At 45.0% G+C, this 20,165-nt stretch overlaps 1 protein-coding gene across 3 annotated transcripts in view; it reads right to left on the minus strand.

Moving 5' to 3' along the window:
- VPS50 (VPS50 subunit of EARP/GARPII complex) overlaps window positions 1–20,165 on the minus strand; it is a 178,557-nt gene that overhangs the window by 54,263 nt on the left and 104,129 nt on the right. For all 3 annotated transcript variants that reach the window (XM_065398182.1, XM_065398181.1, XM_065398180.1), the window contains exons 19-20: window positions 11,921–12,039; window positions 5,068–5,174 (exon numbers count right to left, since the gene is read on the minus strand). In XM_065398182.1, the coding sequence (XP_065254254.1) occupies window positions 5,068–5,174; window positions 11,921–12,039 (226 nt within the window). The remainder of the gene's footprint in view (window positions 1–5,067; window positions 5,175–11,920; window positions 12,040–20,165) is intronic.

A 20,165-nucleotide genomic window follows, 5' to 3' on the forward strand; every position in this document is an offset into this window, starting at 1 on the left:
ACAGAACTTGTATAAAACATTGCTTAATGGTTTTAACCATTCAAATTAAATATAATTCCAGAAGGGGAAAAAACAAAGAACAATGAAAATAAAGTTGATGTAACTTTAAGACTTTGGCTGGAATCCACAAGAACAAATCCAGACAACACCTCCAAACACTCACACTTGGCACAAGAAAAAAAGAGAGAGGGGCTTAAAGTGCAGTAAATTAAGGCCAGATTTGTTGGCCTATCTCTGAATTTTCTTAAAGTAAAACAGACACCTGAAGTGACTAGCAATTTGTTCACAGATAATGTTAATTGTCCAAAGGCCCATCCACTGGATCAATACGTACTCACAGGTGCTTAGTTTGTACATCAGTTCCCTAGAAGATGAGTCATAACAATCCATAACATAAATCAAACTGTCAAGCATATTTTCCAAGTCTATATGGTAAAAATCCTGAGAGAGAAAACTGGCAAGCATTCATGTTAAAAATGAATTTCTACACAAAATAATTCAACTGCATTCCTCTACCATAGCAAAAGCAATTTTCCATATTATGGAAAGCTTTCCCTCAAAAAAAAAAAAAAATATTTGTAACAAAGTACCAAAAACATCTTCATAAAACAGTCTTACAGTAATACATCAGTAGTACACATTTTGCTATTCCACATAATATGCACATACACCCAAATTTCCCCATACTTCACAGTTAAGGTTAGGTAGCAAATCACTTTAGTATTATCATTATATTAATACTTCATTACTTTTAAAAGGAATACTATGGTACATTTACTATTGTTATGGGGGAAATAATACCGTAAAATTAAGGCTGAATACATATTTCAATTTATATCTATATTTTCAGCTGTTCTTCTTACACCTTCAAGGCTAAGATTTTCTAGGATTTGCCCAAGATGAAATAGTTTGAATAATAATTAATTGGCTGGTTTTGTGTATGCACAGAGAAAAAATAATACACTTTTCTATTAATAAAAGTTATATGACCTTGGTGGGATAAGTCTCATGACTGGAATACTAGTAGAGCGGGGTACAGTTTGTTCAGGAAGGACAGGCAGAGTAAAAAGGGAGGAGGTGTTGCATTATACATCAAGAATATAAACACTTGTTCGGAGGTCCAGAAGGAGGTAGGAGGCAGACCAGCTGAGTTTCTCTGCATAAAGATAAAAGGGGTAAAAAAACCAGGGCTGACATCTTGGTAGGGGTCTAATACAGAGCACCAAATCCGGAAAAGGAGGTGGATGAGGCATTTCTAGAACAAACAACAAAAATATCCAGAACAGAAGACCTGGGAGTATGGGGGACTTCAACCCAGACATATGTTGGAAAAGTAATATGGCAAAACACAAAATTTTCAATAAGTTCATGGAATGTACTGGGGACAAAGTTTTTGTTCCAGAAAGGGAAGGAAGTAACCACAGGGACAGCCATTTTAGACTTGATTGTAACAAACCAGGAGGAATTGGTAGTGACTTTGAAGGTGGAAGGCAATTTGGGTGAAAGATCATGAAATGAGAGATTTCATGATTCGAATGAAGGAGTGAGAGCAGCAAAATAAGGACAACGGCGCAGACTAACAAATACAGAGAACTGATAAGTAAGGACCCATGGGAAGAAAAATCTAAAGGAAAAAGGAGTTCAGGACAGCAGGCAGTTTCTCAAGGAGACAATATTAAAGGCACAACTGCAAACTATCTTAATACAAAGGAAAGACAGGAAGAATAGTGAGGCCAATATGTAGGGCCCTATCAATTTTACGTCTGGCAAAAACGTGTCACGGACCATGAAATTAGCCCTTCCCCATGAAATCTGATCTCCCCCTGCTGCTGGGAGTGCCCCAGCTAGGGCGGGGGGGGGGGGGAGGGAGGGAGTGCTCGTAGCTGCGAGTACATGCTGGGCTGGGGAGGGAGATCAGACCCACCTCAGAGTGCCTCCCCCTGCAGCAGGAAGCTCTGGGGCTGGGCAGCAGCCCTGGAAGTTCTTGCAGCTGGAGGAGGCTTGTGGAGGAGGGTCTGCTCTCCCTCTGCTGCTGGGAGTGCCCCAACTTGGGGGGCTCCTAGCTGTGAGTCCCTGCAGGGCTGGGGAGGGACAGGACTCATCCCATCCTTCCCTTGCAGGGCAGCTTGGGGGGAGAAGGAGATCAGACCCGCCTGCAGGTACCTTTTGGGTTGGGACCCCCACAGGTTACAACATCCAACACTGTGAAATTTCACAAGTAAACATCTAAAAACATGAAATTGACCAATTTAAAAACCCTCTGGCCATGAAATTGGTCAAAATGGACTGTGAATTTGGTAGGGCTCAACCAACATGGTTCCATCAGGCGCTCTTTAATGACCCGAAAATCAAAAAGGAATCCTATAAAACAGAAACATGGACAAATTGCTAAGCAGTACAAAAGAACAACATAAGCATGTAGGAACAAAATCAGAAAGGCTAAACCTAGCAAGGAACATTAAAGGCAATAAAAAGGAGGGTTTTTAAATAGATTAGGAGCAAGAGAAAGACAAAGGAAAGCATAGGACCTCTGCTTATCGGGAAAGATGAGCTAATAAATGATGACATCAAGGAAGCTGAGGTGTTTAATGCCTATTTTGCTTCAGTCTTCACTAACAAGGTTAATGGTGACCAGATACTCACCCCAATTAAAATTAACAACAAGGGGGAAGGAATGCAAGCCAAAATAGAGAAATGAAAATATTCTTGTACCTTTTCTAAGTTAGATGTAATCAGGTCAGCAGGGTTTAATGACATTCATCCTAGAGTACTTAAGGAACTAGCTGAAGCAGTCTCAGAACCATTAGCAATTTTCTTTGCAAACTCCTGGAGTATGGGTGAGATCTCAGTACAAAGGAGAAGGGCAAACATAGTACCTATCTTTAAAAAGGTGAACAAAGAGGACCCAAAGAATCAGAGGCCAGTCAGCCCTAACATCAATATCTAAAAAGATACAGGAACAAATTATTAAACAATCAATTTGTAAGCACCTAGAGGATAATAGGTCATAAACCAGCATGGTTACTGGCCTAGTAGATGGTGGGGAAGCAGTAGATGCGATATATCTTGATTTTAGTAAAGGCTTTTGATGAAGTCCCACATGCCATTCTCAAAAGCAAACTCAGGAAATGTGCTCTAGATGGAATTACTACAAAGGTAAGTGCACAGATGGTTGAAAGACCTTGCTCAAAAAGTAGTTATCAAGGATTCCCTTTTAAACTGGGGAGATTTATCAAGCAGGGTCCCACAGATTTGTCCTCAGTCCAGTACTACACAATATTTACATTAATGACTTACATAATGGAGTGGAGAGTATGCTTATAAAATTTGCAGATGACACCAAGCTGGGAGGGTTGCTGACACTTTTGAGCAGGGCTGTCCCTAGCTATTCTGGGGCCCTATGCAGCGCTCCCCCCCCCGCAGGGTGGGGGAGGAGGAAGGCCTCCACGGGGGGAGGGGGCAGGGCTGGCTCCAGGCCTCCGTGGGGTGGGGCTGGCTTGGGGGACGGGGGGGAACCACCCACCAGCACTTACTGGCGGCGCGGCTGGGGCCGGGGCGCTGCACTTCCCGCCGCCAGTAAATGCAGGCCCAGCCCTGCTGCATTCCTCAGAGGAGTGGGGGCGGGGGCCATGGGAAAGAGGTAGAGCACGGGCTGGAGCAGCACGCAGCTGCGCAGGGCACCAGGAAATTTCCTGGTGCCCTACGCAGCTGCGTACTTTGCGTATGGGTAAGGATGGCCCTACTTTTGAAGACAGGATTAGAATTCAAAATGACCTTGACAAATTGGAGAATTGGTCTGAATTCAACAAGATGAAATAAAATAAAGACAAGTGCAGCATCCTACACTTAAGAAAAAAAATCAAATGCACAGCTACAAAATGGGGAAAAACTGGCTAAGTGATAGTACCGCTGAAGAGGATCTGGGGGTTATAGTAGATCACAAATTGAACATGGATCAACAATGAGATCAGTTGCAAGAAAGACTAAAATAGTGGGGTGTATTAACAGGAGGGTCATATGTAATTGTCCCACTCTACCTGGCACTGGTGAGGCCTCAGGTGGGGAACTGTGTCCAGTTCTGGGTGACACACTTTAAGAAAGACATGGACAAATTGGAGAGTGTCCAGAGGAGACCAACAAAAATGATAAAGGGTTTAGAAAATCTGACCTATGAAGAAAGGTTAAAAAACTGGGCATATTTAGTCTTGAGAAAAGAAGACTGAAGGGAGACCTGGTAACAGTCTTCAAAATATGCTAAGGGCTGTTATAAAGAGAAGATTGATCAATTGTTCTCCATGTCCACAGAAGTTAGGACAAGTAGTAATGGGCTTAATCTGCAGTAAGGTGATTTAAATTACATATTAGGAAAAACTTTCTAATCTGGTAGTTAAACTCTAGAATACGCTTCCAATGGAAGTTGTGGGATCTCTATCACTAGAAGTTTTAAAAACAGGTTGGACAAACACCTGTCATGGGTGGTCTAGGTTTACCTGGTCCTGCCACAGTGCAGGGGGCTGGACTTGACTTCAAGATCTCCTCCAGCCCTACTTTCTATGATCCTATATGGTCAGAATTAGCCTTTCAAGCAACAGTTCACATCACTCTTAGTGGTAGATCATGAGGTAAATATAGATCATGTGTGTGCATTAGAGAGAGAAAAAAAATGAATCAAGCTCTACTTTTGCAACCAGGTTGCTTTTAAATAAAAAAATTAATCCAACAGAATACCTCTGTAACAAACAAAGATTTCTACTGTGCCCTTTTTATATTTATTGACCTTATGCACTCAACACTTTGTATAATTAATCCATTACATAGGCAATACAAACATATGCAAAGGAGTGTGATTAATCTTATTCAAAATTAATATACTATCCCACAAGATTCATATTATTTGTTTTATAACCAAAAGTCAGTTTACGAATTAACATTTTCAGAATAATTAAGGAAGGTAAAATGAGTAAGGGTTTCTACTATAAGGATTTTTAAAATGTTTTGAAATCCAACCAACGTATTTTCAATGATATTCAGGTATATACAGAACAACCATGAAACCATTCTACTTACCAACGAGTCTTATTACATTCAGTGTAGTGTTTGTTAGGATGGGTGCATTCACCTTGTTGAGATTATAATCTGATCGCTTCCTGCTCCTCAGGGTTTCTCGAGAAACACTTAATTAAAAAAAAGTCAATTACCCATGTATGTCTAACAGTGTACAAATGTAACTGTAAAAAAAGTATGACCTTGTACAACATGCATTTCAGGTCTAGCCATGTGCTTTATTTATGCCAATATATAACTGGATTAGGGCACGTAGACATGTTTAGAAAGAGACTTAGTCTAGTTTTCTGAACACAGGACTAGAGACAGGAAATCTGATTCTCGCATCACTTGTAAAATGGAGAAGATGAGAATTAAATAGTTCAAGATGTAAAGCACTATAAGTAAGTGGGAAGAATCAAGTGAAGATGATGAAAGCACTCAAATTCAAACAGCCCCGCATCTGCTATGCCTCAAAATTATATATGTCACTCCTGGAAAATGCGTTAAGAATTTCACAACCAATATGCATTTAGATGTATATGCAGCTACTTAGTTTGATTCCCCTTAAGTAACCTGTTGCCTTTGTTTTGTACATGTGCTTAATTTCAAGGATTATATAGGAATATATCTTTTTTGTAGAACTGCACTAAGAATATTTTAATTTTACCTGAATGACAGTATTCTACTTTCCCTACAAGCCTACTGAAAAATAATACCTTTTTGTTTTAGTGAGTCTGAATTAATTTCTATCTTGGTACAGTGCCAGGGGAAGGGACAAATTAGTAATCTGTTTTCTTTTAGATGATACAGAGTTGGCACAATAAAAACAGTAAGCGATACTAAAGTGTTTGAAATTATAAATGGATACATTTGATCTATGGAAGCATTTCACTGAATACATACATAGGAATTCTACAGCACTTAAAAGTTGACTGGTTTGGTCCAAAATTGGAACAGAGCATCCAACGTTGCAGCCATCTGTCTTTGCACAATTACCATTGACTTGAACAGGAGTTACCTCCATGGAAAACTGTAGGATCAAGCCCTCAGTTAATGTAGAATGCTCTATTAATCAACATTTCTCTTCTCTTTATGAGAATCTTTATCTTCTAACACGGCTGCTACTCTGAAACCTATCCATTCACTGTTTCTTTCTCAGATAATACTGAGAGACAAGGTGAGAGAGGCAATATGTTTTACTGGACCAATTTCCACTGGTGAGAGAGACAAGCTTTCGCACTACACAGGACTCTTCTTCAGGTCTGGGAAAATGTACTCAGAGTGTCACAGCTAAATACATAGTTGAACAGATATGTTAGCATAAGTAATTAACACATATTATAAGGGACCATTCAAGTTGAAGTGGCCCATTAACACCCCTGCAGTTGTAGGACAAAAAGGAGAATTAGTGGGTTATAGATCGCTGCACTTTATTTCTGTATTGAAGTAGGTTCTCTTGGGATATTGGGTGGCCCATTGCCCAATGCAATCTACTTCTTTGGTGAAGTGTCCTTGTTTGGTGAAGGCGGTTTTGAGTGTGCTAAGGTGTATATCCTGGACTTTCTCCTCGGAGCATATTCTGTGGTATCCGAGTGCCATATGTCTGTATAGATGTAGTTGTAAAATCCTCACTTCTGTATTGTTTTGTATGTTTATTTGCATGGTCTCTGTCTGGTTCTGTAATTGTTTCTGTCTGCTGTGCTGTATAATTAATTTTGCTTGGTGTAAACCAATTAAGGTGGTGGAATATAATTGATTAAATAATCATGTTACAGTATGTTAGGATTGGTTAGTTAAATTTCAGTAAAATAATTGGTTACGGTATAGCTAAGCAGAACTCAAGTTTTACTATATAGTCTGCAGTCAATCAGGAAGTAAGGGGGGAATGGGAACAGGGAATGGGGGTGGTGAAATTGGAATCATGTTTTGCTAAGGGGGGAAATGGGAACAGGGAATAACAGGAATGGCTCTGTGGTGTCAGAACTGGGAAGGGGGACACTGAGGAAGGAAACTGGAATCATGCTTGCTGGAAGTTCACCCCAATAAACATCAAATTGTTTGCGCCTTTGGACTTCGGGTATTGTTGCTCTCTGTTCACGCGAAAAGAACCAGGGAAGTGAGAGGGTGAAGGAATAAGCCCCCTAACATCTTGGTGCCGTTGACTCGGATGCATCGCATCGGATAGGTGAGTGGCAGCCTGTAAGTGCCCCTCCCCAACAGTCCACGCAGCTGCTTGGAGGGGGTATAGCGAACTCTCGTGATGGTAGTTGCGGGTTCTGGCAAGCCAGGGTAAAGGATTTTTAGGATAAATGGATAAGGAAGAACCAGGGCCCATACCAGGTGCAGGGGTCAGCCTGGGCTGAGATTAAAAAGGAAATGGAGGAAGTGTTAGGGAACCCAGAGGGATGGGGGGTGGCTGAGAAGCCCACCCTCCTTTGGTATATGGATAGTGTAAGAAGGTCCCTGCCCATTAGGACTGAATGCCTTCCAGGGAAAGGAGGCACTGCAGTCCACTTGTGAGAGGTTTGAAATAAGGGCAGCATTATGGGAAGCTGCCAGTAATCTTTCAAGTTTGGTGCTGTTTCAGCAAGGGCTGCTGAAGGGTTGTAAATTAGTTAGGGGTGGTTAAAGATGATTTGGCACAACAGGGTTTAGAGTCAGAAGCAGAGTTAACAGACCACCTTTAGAGACAGGAGCTGGGACTTGGACTTAATTTGCCGCTGGTAGCCTGTACTTTAAACTGACTTGACAGGCTTAATTAAAATCCTATTAGGGCTCCAAAAGGAGCCACAATAAATTGTGCTCTCTTTTTCAGATCTCTGTGTGTTCTGGAGCAGGAGATGAAAGTGAAAAGTAATCAGAACTCTGGTGGAAGTGGAATGTGTCCTTTTTAAGACAATCTCTAAGCTGCTGATAGCTTTGGATCCAAAGGCAAGCCAAGAAAGCCTCTGTGTGAATGCAAATTACCTAGCTGATGGGGGAAGGAGGAAACTACCCATAAGTAGCAGCACAAAGAACCCGTAAATAATAAATACATCTGGTCAGCAAACAAGCTATTAGAAGACTCAGATTATGGCCCTCCAGGAAAGGGAGGTGAAAAAAACAAGTCAAGCCTGAAAATAAGGGGGGGGGGGGTGTGTACACACAAAGCTGAAATCTAAAGCTGTCTCTCAGCTATTACCTGAGAATAAACTTAAAGCTTGGTACAGCAAAAAAACTACTGCAAACCTAGTCTGTTGTACAAGAGGGGAAACTGAGGCACACCACCTCATAAATTTCATAAATGACCAGTGAGTGGGGTAGTTCACTAGCCTGACTATAGAACAAAATAAGGAGAGCCTGGAGGTAATTCTTCTGTTTTTCCTGCAATTAGCAAGGAAATTTGTAAAAGGAATTGGTATTATTATTAAGCAATAATCTGTCCCCACCAGGGGGGTGAAAATTGTTTTTTGTTTTGTTTTTCAGACACTCTACAAGCATGCTGGCGCCAGCGAAAGAATAACCCAGAATACCATGAATCTATGTTTTGTGTTGTTTGTCTGTGGTGTTTGTATTGTTGCTAGAATAACGTAGGTGGGGGATGGCTTCAAAAGGCTGACCTGGGGGGGGGGGAGAGGGGATGTGTACGGGAATGCAAAATGCTCAACTAGGAGGCCATCACCTGTGTAATAGCTAACCATGGTGCCTGGAAACAGAACGGCAACTAAGGTGGGCCCCACAAGCCCTATGGGAATAATGAGAAGGGGAGGAACTCCCTGAGAATCAATAAAGGGGTGTGTAAAATGGTGTAAATCCAGAAAAAATGTTTAAATGTGCCCGTCTCCTATGACTATGGAGGAGCAGGATCAATGGCCTATGGCAAGGGGTGGACAATTGGGTGTACTGTGTATAAGGTGTTTTGCTAAAAATGTACATATTACTGGGGGCACAATTACACCAGCCCCTAACCAAACTACTTGCATCTGAAGAAGTGAGGTTCTTACCCACGAAAGCTTATGCTCCCAATACTTCTGTTAGTCTTAAAGGTGCCACAGGACCCTCTGATGCTTTTAACCAAACTACATACATCTACACGCTGCTATCTGAACTTTGGTGCACAAATGAATCTGTAAATCTTATTGCTGTAAATAATCAAACCGGGGCATACTGCCTGATTCCATACCAAGTGGTTAAGTTGGTTTAAACAATAACCCATTTCTCTGTGGACATTCAATGGACTTATGATGTGAACAAAAGCATGCAAAACCTGCAGGGGCAGCTTGTTGCAACTGCCAGCAAATGAACACATTAAAATCTTAACTCTGTCAAAGGAGGAAAGGCAGTGTTTTGGTGGTGGCTCAAATGTTGAACCATACTGCAGTGGTCAGGACTCGGTGTTGCTGTGAATTGTGTATTGTTAACTGTACCTGTGTTATGTTGCATATGAAAATAACCTATAAGTAATGTAGTAAGCCCTCCCCACATTGCAGTGTACTAAACAACCCGGACCCAACCTTCTCGGGCCCACTATAATGGAAAGTCTGGAACACTAATTAAAATAGGTGTGGTATGCCCGTACAAGAGAAGGTGCAGGGCACTATACTACACAAGGGGTAGTGGGACAAATGAAATATTGACACCTTCCACCTTGATGCCTGGCCCTATCAGGAAATGTGTCGCCATATGTCCTATGCTTTTCCAGGGATACCTGGGCAGGAGGATCCCAAAAGAAAAAAAGAAAAAAAAAGGGGTGGAGTGTTAGGATATAGATATTCAAGCCTGTCTGGCCTATACTTTAAGAATTTAGGTGTATTCTTATCACTTAACTAGTTATAGAGGTATAAAAGAATCAAAATCATTGTCTATCTGTGTCTCTCACTGTGACAGTCTGAGGCCCTGTTTAGTCAAATTAAAATAAGGCAATCTGGGGCTGTTAGGAAGGTGATCCGATCTCTCATGTAAAAGGAAATTTAGTGTGATAGTTTTCTGTCTGGTAAGAACTCACTTATCAATAGACACAGCTGAAAAACCCTTATGTCTGTATAGATGTAGTTGTAAAATCCTCACTTCTGTATTGTTTTGTATGTTTATTTGCATGGTCTCTGTCTGGTTCTGTAATTGTTTCTGTCTGCTGTATAATTAATTTTGCTTGGTGTAAACCAATTAAAGTGGTGGAATATAATTGGTTAAATAATCATGTTACAGTATGTTAGGATTGGTTAGTTAAATTTCAGTAAAATAATTGGTTAAGGTATAGCTAAGCAGAACTCAGGTTTTACTATATAGTCTGTAGTCAATCAGGAAGTAAGGGGGAACAGGGAATGGGGGTGGTGAAATTGGAATCATGTTTTGCTAAGGGGGAATGAGAACAGGGAATGGGAACAGGAATGGCTCTATGGTGTCAGAACTGGGAAGGGGGACACTGAGAAAGGAAACTGGAATCATGCTTGCTAAAAGTTCACCCCAATAAACATCGAATTGTTTGCGCCTTTGAACTTCGGGTATTGTTGTTCTCTGTTCATGCAAAAAGGACCAGGGAAGTGAAAGGGTTAAGAAATAAGCCCCCTAACAGTAAATAACAGATTTCTTTATATGTTTTGGGTGGTTAGTGCATATATGAAGGTAGGTGTGGTGATCCGTGGGTTTCTTGTATATGGTTGTCTGTAGGGTTCCAATGCTGAAGCTGATTGTGGTGTCCAGGAAGTTGATGCTGGTGTGGGAGTGTTCCAGAGAGAGTTTAATGGATAGGTGGTGGTGGCTGTTGCAGTTGTGCTGGGACTCTATTAAATAAAAACCCCTTTGACTGCACAACCCTAGTTGTCACCTACCATCCCACAATGGAACCCATAAGGGGTATCATCAAACAATTACAACCCATACTTATTAGTGACCCCATCCCAAAAGAAATATTTCCGGATTCCCTTCTTCTGGCCTTCAAACAACCTTTCATCCTCTCCGATGTCATCATCAGAAGCAAGCTCCCCACAGACTGAGACACACCAACTCAGAGAGGCACCAGACCTTGCCAGAACAGATACAAAACCTGCAGACATATCTCCATTGCTACAATGATCAAAACCCTCCACAATACACCTTTCAAGATCCCTGAGTCCTACACATGCCTGTCATAACATATGGTCTACCTCATCCAATGCAGTACATGCCCAATGTGGGTGAAACCAGACAATCACTATGCTCTCAAATGAACACACAGGAAAGTGATAAAAGACAAAAACACTGTATCACCTATGGGTGAACACTTCACAAAGCGATCACTCTATATCTAACACTCATCCTCAAAGGAACCCTGCACAACACTTTCAAAAGACAAGCCTTAAACTTAAATTCATAACTTTTCTAGACACTAAAACTCGATCTTAATAAAGACACTGGATTTATGGCTTATTACAACAATCTGTAACCCACTAATTCCCCCTTTTTATCCTATGACTATAGGGTTATAACAGGCCACTTTACCTTGAATGGTCCCTTAATATGTGCTAACTACTTATGCTAAACTATCTGTTCAACCTAATATTTAGCTGTGACACTGAGTACCTTTCCCAGACCTGAGGAAGAGCTCTGTGTAGCTCAAAATCTTGTGTCTCTCACCAACAGAAGTTGATCCAATAAAAGATATTACCTCACCCACCTTGTCTCTCTACTATCCTGGGTCCAACACAGCTACAACAATACTACGTATGTCAGATAATGCTGCACAGCTTACGGCTTCTCTTTATTTTGGAGAGCTATGTTCCATACCGTTCGAATTGTGCCTGCAGTATTAGAGATTATTTGACAGCTAAGTATTTGGTTCTATGAAAATCTTAATAGAAAGGAAAGTTTAAAAAGCATAGAGCAAGAGATACAAAAGGGCAAATAATTGTATGTTTACCTTTTTACAGGGGCATCTCCTGTCTGCTCATCCACATAATCTCTTTTCAGCTCCTCAGGAACATCACTGTCACTGTCATACTCTTGATAGGCACTCTTCTCCTGTTCATCAGATTCATACTATTAAAGAAACAAAATAACAGCTTTCACTTTAAAAAAAAAAAAAAAAAAAGAATATCCCTGAACATCCATTTTAAAAAAATGAGCAGTGCTTTGTGATTTCTTTGCTTTTAGTTCTTCCACAATGCAACAGTGTTATTTGTACCTTGACTGAGTTTTCTGTAGCCGGTGTATGATTAAAAATTGTCTACCCAGCTCATTAATAATACAGGAGAACTTTGACAATGGACAAAAACACAAAATCTTTAACTAGATTTTAAAACGTGCTTCTATTCCAGATGTCCTTTTTCCTCCTTGCCTCAATATTACCTATGTTATTCAGATATTTGACATCATTTATTATTGCTTTTTTAGTCAATAATATGCTGCATAGTTTATAGAAAATCTAAATTGGTCAACATATTGGCAATAGAAAAGGCGGTGTAAAACCACTAGACTGAGTAAGAAAGTACCAAAACAGTAGGTGATTATGAAAACTTTTGGTTATTTTGTGTATCCCCTTTTAAAAAGTAATCTTTTCCATGATGTGCATATGTTTTATAGACATTTTGAAAATATTAACAAAATATTTAAGCGTTTTTAAAATCAGTTCTAGTACATTCAACAGGACACTTCCACTGGAGTATTTTTCAGTTGGTTGGACTGGTACGTAGTGATGCTACACAGAGCCACTTTGACTTTGCACAATTGTTACAAAAACTTGATTCTTGCAGAACCACTGACATTTATCTGAATATTGCTCAGGATTACAATACAGTATCATGCATTTTTTTCTTCTAAAACTTTAAATGCATGTGAAGCAGATTCTTCAAATCTGTGTACATCAAATCCATGAAAGTAATTAACATACATGACACACAGTATACAAGGACAGTGATCCTATAACTTATTTTAACAGATACACCTTAGATAGCCCCAGATATTGTGTTCTCAAACCTGCCTAGGGAGGTTGTGGAATCTCCATCTCTGGAGATATTTAAGAGTAGGTTAGATAAATGTCTATCAGGGATGGTCTAGACCAGGGGTCACAAACACACGGCCTGCGGGCTGCATGTGGCCCACAGGGCTATTTCCTGCAGCCCGACAAGCTGCCCGCGCCTCCAGGCCAGGGGTGAGCAAACTACGGCACGCAGGATTGCCCCCCTCGAGCCCCGTGCCGCTCCCTGAAGCGGCTGGCATCACGTCCTTGCGGCTGGGGGGGAGCAGAGGGCTCCGTGTGTTGCCCTGGCTTCCAGGCACTGCTCCCCCGCAGCTCCCATTGGCCGGGAACGGGGAACCGCGGCCAACGGGAGCTTCGGGGGAGGTACCTGGAGGAGCGGCAAGCAGCCCGCGGAACTCTGCGTACCCCCTCATACACAATCCTGCCTAACCTAAGTACACAAAAAGATATCTCCTCCATTGTATTAAAATGAACTTTGTTAGAGGTTGTGGGGTTCCTTCTCACTTTTGTCATTGCCAAATATTAATTTGCAATTTCTTACTTTTTTTTTTTTTTTTTTTTTTTTAAACTTGGGTGGTTGTTAGTAACCTAAAATCCACACCTAGGCACCTATAACAAATGGCTTGCTTTTTAGAAAGGTTCAGAGCACTCACAGGACATACTGATTTCAAAGGAAGCTATGGATGACACATATTAAGGTGATAACTATGGATGTAGATGCCTAATTTCAGGTACCCAAGTTTGAAAATGTTGGCCACACTGACTACTGTGTAGTTAAACAGAAATCTTATTAAAAAATTCAGCAAACTGTTACCGCACTACAGATCATTTAACATAAATCTTTAGACTTGTTATACTCCCCACAGACTGCTTTTACATTTTAGAAAACAGCAAACAAATTTGTGAAATGAAAGTGCAAAAACTGCCCGAAATAATTACAAACTTAAGTGCTAAAAAGTGTGCCTTAAAAAAAGACAGGTGCAGAAATTGCAACATAACAAGACTGAATGGATCTCCGTCCCCCACAGAGAGATATTTCCCCTTTTGCCTGAACCAATGTTTTTTTCTTTAGAGCTGTATTATACAATATAAATCCTGATCTTTTTAAAATATCAGCTATGTCAGCTCTTTGGAGTACTTTGTGGGGAATGCAGGAAGACTAGTCAAGTGGATATGGTACTGGACTGGGCCTTGGGGGGGGGGGGGGGGGAAACAAAAAAAACCTTTTACTAATCTGTTCAGTTCCTGTTGTTCTTTAAGTGATTGCACATGTCCATTCCACTTCAAGGAGTGCATAGCCAGTGCTCCAGAGTTGGAGATTTTTCCTTTGGCGGTACCCATCGGGGTAGCGTGTGCACCCTCAGTCACCTCCTACTGCTGCACAATAGTATAAAGGGCAGAGCCTCCCCAGACCCCCCTCCCTCGCAATTATCTTCCTCTCTGTGAATAGTTCATTTAGTGGTATTTGTTAGTGTTAGATTAGCATACGTATTTTTTGTTATTTTTCCTGCAGAGTTCGTTCCCTCTTAGTCACAGGGTACTCCACCCAGTATGGAGGTATCTCTTAGTGTCTGGGTTTTAAGCCTTGTGCCAGCTGCAAGAAATCTGTGCCCATGAGTGACCCTCATTCCACCTGCTTGAAGTGCCTAAGTGAGGGTCACATTCAAGACCACTGCCAGATTTGCAGGGACTTCAAACCCTGACCCAAAAAGGACAGAATGAGACTGCAGCAAATTCTCATGGAGGCCCCCCTGCATATCCACCTTCTGAACCCTCCCATTCCCGGCAGGCACTGAGTACTTAGGCATGGGTGAGGAGCATCCCTCCGGACATTGCTTCTGGAAGTCAACACGAATCCCCTCCTCCGGTACTGAGAAAGCAGCACAGAAGATCAGACCTCCATTCACCAAAGATTGATGTCCCTGGAGTCAGCCACCGGTAAACAATTAGGACACGGTAGAGCGTCATCTGGGAAGATGACCAAAGGTCATCCACTCCAGCAATGGTGCCTGGGCCATTGAGACCAACTCTCACTGCTATGCTGATTCCTTTGGTGCAACAGCAGCAGCACCATGAAAATCTCTTCGTACCAACACTGCCGGCGGTGTATGCAGCAGCACAGGACCTACTCTGCCTCCTGAAGAGCCTCCTCAGCCCCCTCTCAGTTCTTTCTTACCAGACACACACTGATATAAAACAGAAAGAGGGCAGGTCATGGAATGGACATGTGCAACACATCTTGAAGAAAAAACAGTTACCTACCTTTCATAACTGTTGTTCTTAGAGTGCTTGCTCATGTCGATTCCATTCTAGGTGACTCGCAAGCAGTATCAATGGAGGTGGGCTCGGAGTTCACTGTCGTGTAGCTTGTAGTACAGCTCTGCCAAAGTCAGCGTCGTCTCGCGCCTGCTGAGTCAGTGCGCAGTGCGACGTGAATGTATGGACGGACGACCAGGTGGCAGCCCGACAGATCTCTTGGATCGGCATCTGCGCCAGGAAGGCCGCAGAAGATGCCTGCGCTCTAGTGGAATGAGCTGTCACAATCGCTGGCAAGGGCATTTTTGCCAGCTTGTAGCAGTGGCAGATGCACGCAGTGATCCAACACAAAATTCTCTGGGCTGACACCAGGTAGCCCGTCATCCTGGCCGCGACAGCAACAAACAACTGCGTTGACTTGCGGAACGGCCGCATTCTATCGATGTAGAAGACCAGCGCCCATCTGACGTTTAGCGTATGCAACCTGCGCTCCTCATCTGATGTGTGAGGCTTCAGACAGAGGACCAGTAAGTAAATGTCCTGCTGTGTGTGGAACTGGGAAACAACCTTGAGGCCTCCTCAGGATGAATGCGCTTGTCCAAGGTCCAACATGCGAAGCGCTTCCACTTGACTACATAGGTAGCCCTGGTGGAAGGTTTCCTGCTGCCCAGCAGGACCTGTTGGGCCACCGCAGAGCACTCCCACTTGTCTGTGCTTAGCCACAGAGAAGCCATGCCGTCAGGTGCAGCAGATTGCTGTGGTTCTGGGATAGCAGATCCAGACAGAGAGGTAACTGCAGCGGGTCGGCTACCGAAAGACTCAGCAGCATGCCAAACTAGTGCTGGCAAGGCCATGCCAGGGCAATGAGAATGACCCATGCTCTGTTTTGCTTCACTTTTAGCAGGACTCTGTGGATAAGCGGCATTGGCGGAAAGGCGTACATCAGCGCTTGGAAGGCGTACGACAGGGAACCCTTGTCCCCGCCATATAGGGAGCAGAACACGTGGCACTTCCTGTTCTGCCTGGACGCAAACGGGTCCACCTGGGGATTCCTGCACCGTCGGAAGATCAGGTTGACCACCTCCAGATGCAGGGACCACTTGTGGTGAGAGGAGAAGGTCCTGCTGAGGCGATCTGCCAGGACATCCCTGGTTCCAGGTAAGTGAGCGGCCAGCAGATGGATGGCATTGTGCTCACAAAGTTCCCAGAGGCTGAGCGCCACTTGAAACAGGGTCGAGGACCTGGCGCCACTCTGTAATACATCGCGGCTGTGTTGTCCGTGAGGACCTGCACCACCTTGCCTTTCAGGTGTGGCAAAAATGCCTGACAGGCCAGGTGCACCGCCTTGAGCTCCCTGACGTTGATATAAAGAGCTAAGACGTGCTGCATCCAGCAATCTTGGGTGCTGAGCTCACCCAGGCTGGCTCCTCAGCCCAGCTCTGATGTGTCCGAGAGCAGAGTAAGTGATGGTGATGGGGACACAAAGGGAACTCCCTGCAGCACTGACTTGGGGTCTAGCCACTAGTTCAAGGACGAGCGGATGCAGTCCGGCACTGGGACTGCTCGGTCTAGGGGGTGCCTGCTGGGAACGTAGACTGTTGCTAGCCCCATTTGCAGGGATCACAGATGAAGCCGGGAGTGCCTGACCACGTATGTGCATACTGCCATGTGACCCATCAGCTGCAGGCAAGTGCGGGCCGTAGTGATCAAATGTCTCCTCACATGGGCACTGAGATCCGCCAAGGCCTGAAAGCGTGCTTCCGGAAGGAAGTCCCTGGCTCGTGTGGAATCGAGAACCGCTCAGATAAACTCTATGCACTGGGCTGGCATTAGCATGGACTTTTCTGTGTTTATTAACAGGCTCAATTGGTTGAAGGCGGAGCGTACCAGATCGAGGTTTCTCTGCACCTATCCCAGAGTCCTGCCCTTGATGAGCCAGTCGTCGAGGTATGGAAAGATCTGGAGCCCACGATGTCTGAGGTAAGCTGCTACTGGCGCCACGCATTTCATGAACACCCTGGGGGCTGAAAACAGGCCAAAGGGTAGCGCCATGAACTGGAAATGGCACTCTGCCACTATGAAACCCAGGACACAGACGGTTCCTAGGAATATGGAAACATGGAAGTAAGCATCCTTTAAGTCGAGAGCGGCTTACCAGTCCCCCGGATCCAGGGAGGGGATAATGGAGACCCTGTGGAACTTCAACTTCTTGAGAGACTTGTTGAGGCTGTGCAGGTCCAGGATGGGTCTGAGGCCCCACTTTGGCCTTCAGGATTAGGAAGTATCGGAAGTAGAATCCTTTTCCTTCCATGTCCCGAGGAACTGCCTCCACAGCCTCCAACTGCAGGAGCTTGTCAACCTCCTGAACCAGGAGTTACTTGTGAGAAGGGTCCCTGAAGAGGGACAGGCAAGCAGAGGGGAAGAAGGGGTATCCACAAACTGCAGGGTATAGCCCCGAGCTACTATGTCCAGGACCCGGTAGTCCGAGAACCCCTGACCAAGCAGAGCTGTAGGGAGAAAGACGGTTGAGGAAATGACGGGCAGGATCTGGCCAGCTGACTGCGACATCGGTCTGGAGCGCACCATCAAAACAATCGCTTTTGGGCCCCTGGGTACTTAGCGGGTCCGGGATGGGCTGGTGAGTGAGAGGAGGAAGCGCGGCGATGGCTAAACCCGGTGTCCCTTCTCTTTGCAGATCCCTGCCAGGCTCACCAAGGCCTCGACAGTGGTGGAGGCCGGAATGGCTTTCTAGCAGACTGCTGCGTATACATGCCCAATGAGCGAAGGGTAGCCTTAGTGTCCTTCTACCCGTGTAGCCTGCCATCCATTTGATCAGAGAAGAGCCCAACTCTGTCAAAGGGGAGGTCCTGAATTGAGGCCTGCATCTCCTGGGAAAGACCGCCGTTTGGAGCCAGGAGCTGCATCGCATAACCACACCGATGCGACCACCCTCGCTGCCGAGTCCGCTGTGTCCCATGCCATTTGCAGGGAGCATCTGGCTGCCGCGGTCCCTTCCTCTACCAGGGTACCAAACTCCTGAGCCTGACCCCAAGGAAGGGAGTCCTGGAACTTCTGGAGACTGTCCCAGAGGTTAAAATTGTATCAGCCCAGCAGGGCCTGATGGTTTGCCACCCGGAATTGTAAACTAGCTGTTGAATAAATTTTTCTGGCAAATAAATCAAGTTTTTTGGCTTCTTTGTTCTTGGGGGTAGAGGCGGACCATTTGCCGTTTGCTTGTCCTTCTCGTTGGCCGCCGACACCACTAGCGAGCCCGGGGGAGGGTGGGTATACAAGTACTCGAAATCTATGGCTGGCACAAAGTACTTTTTCCTCGGCCTGTTTTGAGGTGGGTGGGATAGAGGATGGGGTCTGCCACAGAGCCTTAGCAATCTTGAGGATCCCATGTATCAGTAGGGTGATCCAGGCAGGCATGGAGGCCAACGGGACATTGAAAAGGGTGTCCCCCTCCTGCTCCACCATCTCCTGCACTTTCAGCCCCAAGTTCTCGGCCACCCACCTGAGAAGGGCTTGGTGTTCTTTAAAGTCATCCGGGAGGCTGGCCCTGGAAGGTCCCACAACCGCCTCATCTGGGGAAGAGGTGGACGCCCTGGCCACCAGTGGAGGCACTGAAGGCTCAGCAGACACTGGAGATGGAGGTTTGGGAGTGGGCACTGGATCCTCCACCCCGACCTCGGAGCGAGCCTCCGGTACCAGGCCTGGTGCCGGTGGGGCTGTCAATCTTCGCTCTGACGCGTCCACAGAAACACGCTGCAAAGGGGGCATCATCATCACCGGAACGCCCCATGCTCATCAATATGGCCACTGTGTTGGCCACTGGCCTTGCTGCCACTGCAGTGCCATGGACAGCAGAGCAGTTTCCGGTACCCAATCCTGTCGCGGAAACCAGGACGATGGGCTGAACTGGGCCTCCGTGCCAGAGGAACCACTCTCTGGCGAACAGGGAGGAGCCGTCGATGCCTGGGTCTGCTGGCTGGTCGTGGCTACTGGTGAGCACTGACCAGGCATAAGCAACCGGTGGCTATACTGGGGAGAACGGTCCCAGTGCCAGGGAGATCGGTGCTACAGAGAGCAGTAACATGAGGGGGAGCAGTGCCACGGTGCCAGCGACCGAGACCAATGTCTAGATGCGGATTGGTGAGAGGGCAAACAGCATCGGTCATAATATGGGGAGTGTTGACCCCGCACTGGGGAATAACGTCTTGGCATGCAGGAGAAGAGTTTGGGCGACCGGTGGTGCGGTTGCAACCTGCCACGGATTGCTTGTCCGGCAACCGATGGTACTCCCCCAACCCTGGAGGGGTCTTAACGGCTGGCTTGTCCTCTCAGGGAGCCTTAGCCTGGTCCTGCGGCACCGGAGACGTCATAGGAGCAGGTGCAGACCTGTGCTCTCTGTGCGCCTGGGCTTGGGATGATGACAGTGCAGGCAGGGTGGTGGGTCCCATACCACTCACCAGAGTCAGCGATGGACCTTTAAGATGGCTAAGAGCTCGGTGTGAAGTCCCCACTGGGACCTAAACTATCAGCTAACTATGCACTTAACTACTTAACACTAACTAGAATTGAATAAAGGCCCGAAGTCCAATGGAAGAGACCGCTAGCTCTTGACAAGCAAGGGAGGCGCTCCGACTGACCACCACAGGCGGGAAGAAGGAACAGAGGGCGTGGGCTGGCAGTGCCTGATATACCACGGCATGAGTGTGTCATTCTAGAGGGCACTACAGCTGGCCCTAGAGGTACAGTTAAGGCAAAAATCTCTGATGGCCGCGCACACTGCCGTGCACACACCTAGAATGGAATCAACATGAGCTAGCACTCCAAGAAGAACAGATACAAAACAGGTTAGTAACCCTTTTTTCCTCCTTCAAGTGAATGCACAGGTCCATTCCACTCCAGCTGACTCTCAAACAGG

The sequence above is a fragment of the Emys orbicularis genome, chromosome 2, assembly GCF_028017835.1.
Source record: "Emys orbicularis isolate rEmyOrb1 chromosome 2, rEmyOrb1.hap1, whole genome shotgun sequence".
Taxonomy (NCBI): Eukaryota; Metazoa; Chordata; order Testudines; family Emydidae; genus Emys; species Emys orbicularis.